The 12,488-nt window shown below is 35.5% G+C and overlaps 1 protein-coding gene across 3 annotated transcripts in view; it reads right to left on the reverse strand.

Annotated features, from left to right (window-relative positions):
- The window catches only part of LOC118194616 (pre-rRNA 2'-O-ribose RNA methyltransferase FTSJ3), a 108,225-nt gene that overhangs the window by 6,294 nt on the left and 89,443 nt on the right, over window positions 1-12,488 (reverse strand). For all 3 annotated transcript variants that reach the window (XM_085817192.1, XM_085817191.1, XM_085817190.1), the window contains exons 14-16: window positions 2,482-2,593; window positions 2,288-2,372; window positions 2,111-2,203 (exon numbers count right to left, since the gene is read on the reverse strand). In XM_085817192.1, the coding sequence (XP_085673318.1) occupies window positions 2,111-2,203; window positions 2,288-2,372; window positions 2,482-2,593 (290 nt within the window). The remainder of the gene's footprint in view (window positions 1-2,110; window positions 2,204-2,287; window positions 2,373-2,481; window positions 2,594-12,488) is intronic.

The raw sequence follows: 12,488 nt of genomic DNA on the forward strand, positions 1-12,488 counted from the left end.
GAAGGAAGAGGATAAAAAAATTCAAAAATTGGTAGTTTCAGGGCGCGACCAACGCGCGTCCAAGGTTTAACAAAAAAGACCATTGAGCATAAAATCTACCAAAGTAGCACGCTGTAAGCATTCAATTCTCTTTATACAATTCATTTACAATTTTATGTCACAAATAATAAAAGTGTGAATATCCAAATAACAAAATCTATTAATTGAATTGCATTGTCATGTAAGCCATTATCTTTTATAAATTTATCAAGGGTACCCCATAGTTTTATAATTCGTAATATAAAATTGCAAATGAATTTTGTAAAGAGAATTATTTAATGTCTTATTCCCAAAAAACTATATTTCTTTTACTTATTTTATGAAAATTCTTCAATTATTTTATGAATTTTAAATAAAAGCTTACAATACAAGAACATTTTTGACATCTTATTTTATTCAGCGATTTGTCTTATATGCCACTAACAATAATAATGCAATTCAATATGCCAAATTGTACCTATTTATATCCTGTATCCATATCAGTATGAATAGTTTGTTTCGGATAACACCCCCCTCCCCCCCAAAAAAACAGTTTGAACTATAGAATGTCACGTTAAAAAGAGAAAGCATTTCTAATATGTTTTTCTACATAAGTTTAACAAAGCTTAACTGAGTTTCTACTAAGAACAAAGTGCATTTTACGGCATAAAGCGGAGCCAAAAAATAGTTTAAAAGGTTCTACTGTTACGTCAGAGATGTCCAACACTCTCATGAAGAACTTAGTACCTCATTTACACGGTGAAGACAAAAAGAACCAGTATGTTTCCTTGTGTGCTCTTTGCTTCTCCATTATCATGAATCCTGTCAGGAACATCAAACTTTTCTCTCGTGTAGTGAAGCAATATATGCCAACTTAAAGCAAAAATATAATGAAAGAAACCTAATAAAAACCTTCTAAACCAGACCAAAAAGTAACAACAAACATCATTAGCATTCTTGAAAGAATGTATTGTTGTGTGTAGGATGGGATGAAAAAGACATCATCCACAACCAATCGATGATGAGTAATCAGACCATTTACGACCACTTTCTATTGTGAACAACCATGCTCATAGAACACTTCCAGGAGGAAAAAATCAAGCAAACACAGTATCATTATCCACATGGATAAGATCAGACCACATATGGCAAATATAACAAAAGTTACTATTCAACAGCTTAATTCAGAGGTTCTTTCATATTCTACATATTCACCAGATATGGCTCCTATATAATAACAACTTTTCTAGATGACTCTAGAAATACAGTCTTCGGTGGGTCCTTCAAAATTAATGATTAGCTGCAAACTTTTCTGAATAAATTTTATTCAAATTACTGAGTTTTTATAAAAATGACATCCTAAAACTGCTAGACTAGATTTTGAACAAAGTAATAAAATTAATCACATAATGCATCAGTGATGCATTACTTGATTAGTTTAACAAAGAAAGCAATAAATGTACACTTAACCAAAAATCAGTAAGAACTGATGAATCAATCGGATACCTTCTACAAAGACAAAAACTGCTCGAACTATGGGTAGTAGCCTCAGGTTTCACTGTACATTACATTAGTTTGGGCATTTCTCCCACCCCTTTTTTTTAATAATTTCTTAGTGAAAAGACACAGAAAATATACAAGTATTGTCAAAATGTAAAAATGGTAATTACTTAATGACATTTTTTTGTTTTATTTACTGTATTTGATATAAATTTACACATTACGAAAAGGGACATTTAATCTAGTTTTCAGGCAGGCAAAAACTAATTTTCATACCTCAGAATCACAAAATTTAGGCTAGATAAGTTTCCTTATCTTCCGATACTCCTAGATCACATAACTGACAGGAAATTAGAAAGATTTGTATAGTTTGTTTGTCTAAATACATCCTGACCTGAATAAAATGAGTACATTTTCTGCAGGCAGTGTACCTGCATTCAATACTAAACTCAGAATATAATTTTTACACACAATAAGTTATAAATTAAATTAACTTACATTACAATCACTCAAATAAAATAATATAAGATTTTCTATTTCATAAATTATTTCTTTTGTTAAAAAGAAATTTATTCATATAAAACTGCATTACCCTTCTTTTTTTCCTAGCTTTAGCCTCCACAACTTTCCTTATTGGCCGAGCATTTATTTCTTTAAGTCTTGCTTTATATTCAGCAACCATTTCCTATGAATGCAAAAACACATCTATTTTACTCACTCGTTTAAAAATTAGAAAAAGAAAAATCATATTTTATTTGAATATACTCACAGCAGTTACTGGCAACTGTTTCCTATAGTGTTTTCTTTCATCATCAACAAACCAATCCGGAAGATTTTCATCATTAGAAGCATAACTAAAAAAATTTTTTTAAACCATAAAAATTAAATTAAAAAATAATATTATAAAAATTCATAAAATGTAAAATAAAAAAAAATAAAAAAATGAGATAATTATATTGATACCGATTATAAGCACTTTCAATTATGTCTCTCTTTTTTTTCTTCGACTCTATAATCATTGCTCCCAAAGCCAAACCTTCAGGATCCAATTTGACTCTTTTCTTTCTTTTTTTTGCTAGGTAATAAGAAAAGGTGAAAAAACTTTAAGCATACACTCTTTTATAACACTCATCTTAGCACAGCATATATTTGCTTTTAATAATATCTGAGAAAGCTTCACCAGTAGTATGTTGCATTAAAAAAATGCTCTAAATTTTCAAATATCCATTCATCATAGTCTCCAAGTTTAGATAAAATTATTGATTTTTATTCCTGCACTATTTGCTTTCACAAAATACTTTGTAACCATATCTTATAAAAAGCCATTATTACAAGATAAATAAAACCTGAAACAACCATTTCAATACAGAAAAGGACTAGAAAAGCTTTACAAGATAAATGAAACAAATTCATTTTTTTATACATCCTTCTTGTCACATAGAAATTCAATCAATGTGCTAACATATAAATAAAGGATTAACTACAGCTAAACAAAGCAGCTTTACTAAAACATTCTATTTTTACACACTTTTTTTTACAATAGCTTGCAGCTCACATGTCATTTATGAATTTTTGCATTTTAAATCCATTAGTGCCCAGTATTTTAATTTATTTTATTGAAAGAAACACTTCAGAGTTCCGGAACTTTCCAGAAAAGTAGTTGTACAGCTCTTCACAGCATCAAAGAGTATGATCAGTTGTTACACTTCAAATTACCAAGAATGTTAAACACAATGCAATTCAAAGCACATCTAAACAGCAAAGGATATTTCAATATACACTGAATCTGAATATACAGTGAACTAACAATTGACAATGAATAGCAGATCCTTTCTCTGGTCTTATATACACTCACTTCCAAAAGTTAATCATGATTTGTAAAATGCAAAAAAAAATCAAAAAATACTGCTTTGATTGATACAAAATTTGGCAGGAAAGTAGCATATATTTTTATGCATAAAACAAAATCAATAATTATATACAGAAATGAAGACAATATTAAATTTTTGTATGTTATCAGATAATGACAAAATGAATACTTAAATAGAATTATGTATATAGCGAAAATAAACAGCATAAAATGAAAAAAATGACATTAATTGGGTATGTGATCCCTCTTATTTGTATACAAAGTTTACACCTTGTGACCATGCTTTCAATTACGTGGTCAACCCCCGCAGAATTAAGCAATTGCCATTCTTCTTGTAGAGCAGCTCAATAAGTGGCTGGAGGTGGGAAACGTGAACATAAAGCACGGCTGAGAGCATCACAAAGATTTTCAATTGGATTAAGGTCGGGCGAATATGTTGGCCACCTCATCCGCGCTATTCCTTCACTTTTAATGGACGTGTGTTATCGTCCATTAAAACAAAAGCTGGGCCAATTGCTGCAGCATACAATCTTACAATGGGTTATAGGACTTCATCTCGATACCAGACAGCTGTCAAACAACCCCGTTTAAAGATGTGCAGGTTGGTGCGGTATCCTAATGAAATCCCGGCCCACACCATAATGCTTCCACCTCAGGAATGTGTGATGTTCGGCGATGTTTGGGGGATTGATTGCCATATCCTTATACGCTTGTCATCCGGCACCAGAGCAAATCTTGACCCATCAGTAAACATGACATTGCCCCAGTCCAACTGGTATGTTCCCGGCACCACTGTAATCGTGCCCCTCTTGATTGGACGAATAGAGGAACACAAACTCGAGGTACCTGGGCGTACAATCCACTCATATGTAATCTTCGGCGTACAGTAGCTGCAGATATTGCCTTACCAATGGACGCTGTAACCATAGATGTCACACGTGTGGAGGTCGCTCTGCGATTCCGCTTGGCTACAATAGCAATATATCGATGTTCCGTGGGGGTTGTAACCCTTGGGCGACCAGCTACGGGCCTTCGCTACTGTCTGTGTGCTTTGGAATTGTTTCCATAAACGTGAAATTACAGCATGATGAACGCCGAAGAAAAGAACAACATCTGTGATCGACTGTCCTGCTTCAATGCGCCTCACAGCACGCCAGCACTCAATCTTCCATTTGTCTTCTGGAAGTCATAGAAACACGTATGTCTTGAAAACCAATTGTACGAAAGTTTTAAACACCTTCTATCAGCACTTACAATCAACTTCTGTAACCCTTCATAAAGCTGGCTTCTTATAAGACTGCCTTTTCTGCACATTTCTTGACATGAAAGCGTAATTGGCTGTAACCTAACATATTTGCACACTTCCATCTACCTCTGCAGCGAATTGCATCCTCTTTAATTCTGCTTGGCTTCCGGAAATTAGCATTTTCCTCTCCGTGCTTAACTTTTGGAAGTGAGTGTAGTTTTCGCCCAAATGCTGAGATATTCTAGTACTTGAAGGCAAATACTGTTGGCTATATACAGTTACATGGAACACCAATCGCAATTATTCAGTTTCAACATTCATCACAGTTATACAGGGATTGGACCAAAATGTAACCAAATTTCATTACTTTTGGTGATTTCTCGCCAAATCTGCCAAAAAAAATTAGCTGCCAGAATAAGTGTCAGCTTGCCGATATCTTTATATGTTAGTGAAACAGCCAATTTACATTACATTATACAGAAAAATACAACAATTCCACATATAATTGCACTAAAATTGTTTAGCTGTGTACCAAATTCATAACATTACCACTCTCCTAAGGACTGCACGTCCTGGGCAGTACAATCCCTGGAGAGAAAGCCACACTTACAACTAAGGCAAATCAATGCAATACTTAAACAATAATTTCAGTAAATAACACAAAACAAACTAAATGCTAAATCAATGAATGAGTGCACATGTTTAAAAATTTAGAAACAAATAGGACCACAGTCTTGGTGTGCTATTTACAATTAATTTACAAATTTATATGCATATAGGTCATTAGTCTGAGTACAGGATTCATATTGTACACTTAAGACCACTATCGTGACTTATAACTGTGACCAACGTAAGGGGCTAGTCTGTCATAATGAAAAATTTTAGGCTTAGAATTTAATGACTTACAGGTCTGACTGTGTCAGGACCATCTCAAGGTGATTGGTCCCCCCCCCATCAAATGGCGGGCACTTACCTGTAACGGCAATGGCCACTCTTAAGGCCAGAAGCGGTGACCATTTTATTATGGAGGCACCTAATAGACAGCCACTGTTACCTCCTACGAAGGAACAGAGAGTTTTACATCCATGCCTTCTCCAGGATTCGAACCTGGGCCCTTTTTTATCGCAGTCAGGCTTCCCTAACCATTATACCGTCTGGGCGGCTCTCAAGGTGATTGTAGTTTAGAACCTCGTCACCTTCATTGAATCGATCAATGTTTTGTAGCCCTTGTATCGAAATACGTCTTCATCTTCTCGATCGCCAAGTTGACTCGCTTGCATACATCACTTCAAATCATGCCTAGAGATATTGGATGTATGCCTCAGGTGATGGCATCGCATCCAGAGGGCAACCAAACAAGACATCACAAGGTAGATGAAGGTCATGACCAAAGAGCATCCAGGATGGGGAATAGCCGATACTCTTGTAGACGGCACCGCAATAGGCCAGTAAAAGCAAATATAACTCTTATCCCAGTACTGTTAGCTCCTGGAAACTGCCAGCGAAATGTTATTAAGGATAGTTTGATTAAACCTCTCTATCATGCTGTCAGACTGGGAATGTACAGGTGTCATTTGGGTTTTGTTGAGGCCAAATAGCTTGCAGAGTTCTTTTATTACAGCCATGGTAAATTTTCTTCCTTGACTGAAATGTAACTGAAGAGGCACTCCGAACCTGGAAGTCCAATGCTGTATCATTACTTTTACTACAGTGACAGCCTCTTGATCAGGAAAAGAATACACTTTAGGCCACTTGGTGAAGTAATCAATGACAATGAGAATGTATTTGTTGCCATCAGCAGTTCAGGACAACGGTCCCATGATGTTAAACATGATGCGCTCAAAAGCCACTCCTACATTGAAATGTTCCTGCTTCTCTCAGCTGCATTTCTTCAGGCCTTCCTCATCCACACAAGCAATGCATGACTGGCACTACTTTTGCACGCTAGCCTTTGAATTACTCCATTAAAAGTGCTCTCAAAGATGATGCAAAATCTTCATTATTCCAAAGTGGCCTCTTGTTGGATTGCTGTATAATATCTTTCAATCTGTACCTGTATAATACTTTTAGAAAATCTGTGATCTTGGAAGTATCAGCAGCCACTGGAAAGCCTTTCAATAAGCCGAATTTAATTTCGGGTACAAAACGTCATTTCAAATATGGAATAAGTCCCAGAGAGCCTAGTAATAGGACTACAGATCAAAATGTCTTGCCAGGTAGGTTTTCCATTTTAAGACTGCTTTAAGTCGATTATGAGTTTAATGTCGCTGTTTTCCAACTCTTTCATGACTCCTTCATCACTCCATGGGTCTGGGTCAGATGTTGAATTCATAACTTAAAATGTGACCAGATTAAACATCTTGCATACTTGCCAACCTATGACACTCAAAAATCAGGAGATTTTTCACAATGTTAAAAATACTTTTTAAATGATAAAAATATAGTTTTTAATGATGAATTAACTTTAAATAGTTACTAAGTCTTAAATGCAAGCAAAACAAAAATACCTTAGACATAAAAAACATTTTTATTACTTGCATCGTAAAAAAAAAAAAAGACACTTTAATCAGTTTTCATACAAATGTTATGAACAGTGGCAGATTTTGCTTTCGTTAAGAAAGAAACTTCATAATTTTGTTCATAGCAATTGCCACGTAGGCCTGCTTTCGCTAATAAAAGTTTTTCTAATGTGTCATCACTAATATTAGATCTAAATTTAGTCCTCGTTTTCGCAACAACACTGAAAATCTTCGCACACTCCGCATTACTATGGGGAACTGTCAAGATGGCCAACATAATTCTAGACAGTTCATTATATTTTAAAATTCCATCAGCACCTTTCAGTTTTCCAATTAAACTCCACTGGGTGTCAAACCTAGCTGATTCTATATCTTCATCCAAGTTTTCTAATTGTAAACTGCAAAATTGCGAATGCAGTATATCAGTAGAAATGAATGATGCAGAAATTACTTTATTTTTCTCAAACCTATTTTTAACAATGGAAGTAGTAACTACATCTCCATTTACTTTAGGTACTTTATAATTTTCAATAATCTTTTATCTCAACTCTCGAAGCATTTACTTCTTCTTTAAAAAATGCAAGAAGTGGGTTCCATTGATCGAGGATTCTAGATAAGCATTTCTTTAAAGACAGCCAGTGTGCACACACATTTCAAAATTTTTCTCATTTCAGTATTATGCAGCTGTTGAAACTGTTTCAATTTTTCCTTTCTTTTAGAACACCTTTCAAGGTAATAATAAATATCAACAATGTGTCCATCCACATTTATTGGTAAAGAAGCTGCTAACTTTAAGAGGTGAGATGTGCACCTTATAATCTGCAAATCCGAACTTGCCTTTCTTAAGATGCCTGCAACACCAGTCTTCAAGCCTACCATTAATGGTGCATTATCGACACCAAGTGCTAAGCAATTATCGGCGACTGCATTTTCTTTTAAAGTTTTAATAATTAGCTGTGCTATATTAAAGCCTGTCGATTGTCCTTCTAAAGTGGGGACAGAAAGTAAACTGCACTCAATTTCTGAAGACTCTGCATTAAAAAAAGAAACAACAATTGGATACAGTTTTGAATTGGTATTATTGCTTCCATCCGTAGAGAGGCAGAACAGAGCTGTTTTAATGCAATCAATAACTGAAGATTTATTTTTCAAACTAATTTCTTTAACAATTGCACCTGTTTTCGTCCTTGCACTTGAGTATTTCTTAGCGATTTCACTATCGGGAAACATTATTCTAAATAAAGCTGCAACGTGATTCGATACATTCAGTGGCAGGTTGTGCTCCAGTAAAAAGGCAGCGAACAGACATTCTGCATTAATCACTTTTTGGTCTTTTGTTTCTGAAGAAAAATTCAATTTTTCGTTTTTTTTCAAAACAACTCGTGTTGTCCCTGTGTTTTTGTGTACGCACATGTTTGAGAACATCTGCCCTTCCACCATGCAAAATCGAAAAATTGCAACGACAGATGGTACACATCGCAAATTTATTACATTTCCTTGAGGAAATAATGGAAAGAAAGTGAACTGTGTACGATTTTTGAAACGTGCATGAGTATTTCACCTTTCTCACAGACATAACAAAAGATGATAATTTCTAAAACTATTTCTCAAAAGCACGTGTACTCACACAACTCAGGACAAGATGAACGAAAGAACATCCAAATAACGGCCTTGAGCTTCCTTTGTGTTCATTGGCTAATATATGCCAGATGACACGCAGTGGAGCTCGATGCCCATTGGAGAACTGGAGAGCGACGTTTCTGGATACGTATGCTGTCACTCACAAAGCAGAAATTCTCATCTGATTCGCAAGGTTTTATTTTAGATATAATCTAGAGAAAATTCAATTGCTTTCAGACGTCCAAAATCTTTTTTTTTTTTTTTTTTTTTTGTTGTTGTTTGTTTGTTTGTTTGTTCATATAACGAAGTATTAAGACAAGTTCCATAAAAATCGTGAGAAATATTAAGAATAAGAAAAAGTCGGGAGAAATATATTGTAAATCGGGTTGGCGGGAGAGTTGGCAACTCTGGACCTATATCAGAAGATGAGCAGAAGAAAACATCTTAAAAATTTTTAATGACATGTTCTGCAACATTTCTTTTTTCATTGCTGAGTTCTGCATTCTGCAATAATTCTGATGTTAGGCTCTCTGAAGACATATTCTGGAGGATAACTGTTTCACTTAACACAGGTCACTGGAATTACTGCAGCCACTTCATCTTTCCTAATGATTATCACTAATATTGGCAACTCTCACCAAGATAATTGTCCTTGATAAGTCATAAGTGCCAAGACTGCTACTCCTCATGGGGTGTTACAGTTCTTGGGATATTCCATTACACCATACCAGAAATTTCTGTTTTCAGATATGGATTCAGAAAATAAAAATTCTATTCTTGCTGGTACTGTGATTCACCTTGAGCTATAATTTGGTAGACAGAATTAACTTCATCATTAATTCCGAATAGGGTTATGTTCTCAAAGGCAGAATGAGGTACGCGATTTTGAAAGTCCAAGGAAAATTTATATTTCTGTTTTCCCATCACAACTGTCAAATTTATCACTGAACACAGCCTACATGGTAATGCAGGGTGACATCCAGATGAGTTTACCTTCCACCTGTGAGCCAAATCTTTTTAGATGATGTTAACACTGGCTGGCGTATCAATGGCCATACTCCTAAGGAACTCCACTGGTATGTCCCATGATGAAGAGTCCATTACTGCTACCACTCATCGCAGAAGTCTGAAGTGCTTTAAATGGGGCTTCTCGTTACCTGGCAACCTAAGCCCTGTGAGATGGCCAATAATTAATTTACCTCATTCTTGCTGGAAGATATCTTAGCTTCTGTGACCTGAAGTGTTTGGCAGTTCCTTCATATGCCTTCACCACAGTTACAGAACTTTAGGATTGGTTTCTTGTAATTCCTGGTTTGTTTCAAGGCACTAACTTGTCTGGTTAAATCATCTAGGCGAGCAGTAACTTGATCCACTGGATCCTGGACTTGAGCAGCTCCGGTTGGTGGTAGTCTCTGCAAGTTGCTATAAGAGCTACCTCAAATTTCATGGCATTACTAAAGCACTTTTAAAATCATTGACATCCATAATTCTCAAAGCTTTCCGTATCTCCGTATTTTGAATGCCATCAATCATGTACTGCAGGGACAATATTACCCTTGTTTCCTTTGGGCTGTCCAAAAAAAGTGAGATTAGACAGCCTGGCTAGCTCCTTTCATCTGGTGGCAAGATGTTGACTGAAGCCTGATACAGTACAAAGTCCGTAATCCAGACTCATTGGGACTTCAACGATTCCGGATTAGGGGTTTTTCCGGATTATAGATCATCAATTTAAATCTGGTAAGATGGCATGCAGAAATTATACAATTAAAAATATGAAACCGTAATTTATGAAATAAAGAACAATTATGATCTAAAGGGCATCAAATTTTACAAAAAAAAAAAAAGCTTAATATTTATTTGTTTACTTTATTAAACATTTCTTTCAACGTGCGCATGCGTACAGCATACAATACATGCTTGCATAATGAGTGTAATGTATGCACGTGCATTATTTACGCACATGCGCAAAGCATACAAAAAAAAAGTTTGTGGCCTTTGATGTCCATATTATAGATCATTCCGGATAATGGACTACGGACTTTGTACTGTATAGTCTTTTAAATACTCCTCCCCAAAGCGCAGCTCCAATGCACCGGACAGAGCTTTGATGTCTAACCTTTGCTTTGAATGAAGCACAGGTGGTCAGCTAGCTTCGGAATCTCATCCATTTGCATTTTACTACTATAGAGCACTGCATCTTGTACACTCGCCGGGAGGTCATTCCATCATATGTGGATATCTTTAGAGAGGGCCAGGACGACATATGTTTGAACTTAAAGGCATCAGAATTGTGGCCAGCTATTTTTATGAATTTCTTTAACACTTCCTATTTATTTAACAATTTGTTGTTCAACAGCAGAAACTCTTTCTTCACTTTCTCCAACTCTATTTCTATTTTCAACCCTATCTCCCACAGCTTCAAATTTATTTTCTGTAATGGAAGTAATTCATCTTTTCATTTCTTGTTGATCTGCTTCAATCTATTCTTAAACTGGTTTAACGCCCTTCCGTCTTCCTGGACTGCTTTTTTTGGTTTGTAATAGACTGAATGCACAGGTCTCTGTCGATAGGTTGATAAAATTTATTTTATCAAAAGAAACAGTTCAGAATTTTGGAACTTTCCGCAAAAATAGTCATACAACTCATCACAGTATCAGAGTACAACCAGTATTTACACTTCAAACTATTAAGAATGTTAAACACAAGATAATGCAAAATGCATCAAAAGAGCAAAGCTAACTCGGAAATATCTCAGTACTCCAAACTCATGCTGAACTAACAACTCTTAACTAAGAGTAGCTGCTCTCTTAGTTTTTGCCGACCACCAAGATAGTTCTAGTATTTTCTACTTCTCAAAATTATTGGAAGGCATATGAGGGCCCAAAAACTGTTCCATAGAATATTAATTATAATATCCATTACAGTTATGTTGTTGTCGCTTACACTCACTTGTCTGACGTAGTAAGCCCAAGTCCGTGAAATTCTTTGTGGCAAGGAGCACTAGATCATGCCTGCCGTTGACAACAGCCTTGAGCACCATTCAGGTGACAGCAATTTAGCTCAGTTCCATCCCCAATTTAGATGGAGAGCACCATGCAGGAATGGGTCTGAGTGTCTCCCACTCCTCTCCCCTTCCACCAAACCACACGAGAGGACCTTCGGTTCGCCATATATTTAGAGTGCTGCCATTCTGCACTGACACTATACATTTACAAACATCCATGCCTTCTCCGGGATTTGAACCCATGCCCTTCGGCACGGCAGTCAACGATGCTAACCACTATACCAGGTAAGTGGCATTACAGTTATATAAGGACCGGACCAAAATGCTGCCAAATTTGGCAATAAAAATTAGTCATCAAATATTTTGCTAATTTGGTGAGATTTTGCCAAATTAGCAAGACAGCCATTTACTCAATGTTAGACTTACCCCAGTATTCTTACTTTTCTGGCATGGCATATCTCTCTCTAGATTTTCGTGTCACATTATACAGAAAAATACAAGAATTTCACATATAACTGCACTTAAAATAATCTTCCTATGTACAAAATTAATATTACTGAAGCAAAATTTTAAATTAGAACTTATCACAAGGGAAATTAGAATCCATAAACCATATATTTTTAAGAGGGTTTTGAATTTTGATTTCTACTTAGAAATTTGAAAAAAAAAGAAAAAATAAATAAATAAATAAATTCAAAATAGGGACAATTA

Source organism: Stegodyphus dumicola, chromosome 5 (genome assembly GCF_044657685.1).
Source record: "Stegodyphus dumicola isolate Sdum_Otavi_A_Nest chromosome 5, ASM4465768v1".
Taxonomy (NCBI): domain Eukaryota; kingdom Metazoa; phylum Arthropoda; class Arachnida; order Araneae; family Eresidae; genus Stegodyphus; species Stegodyphus dumicola.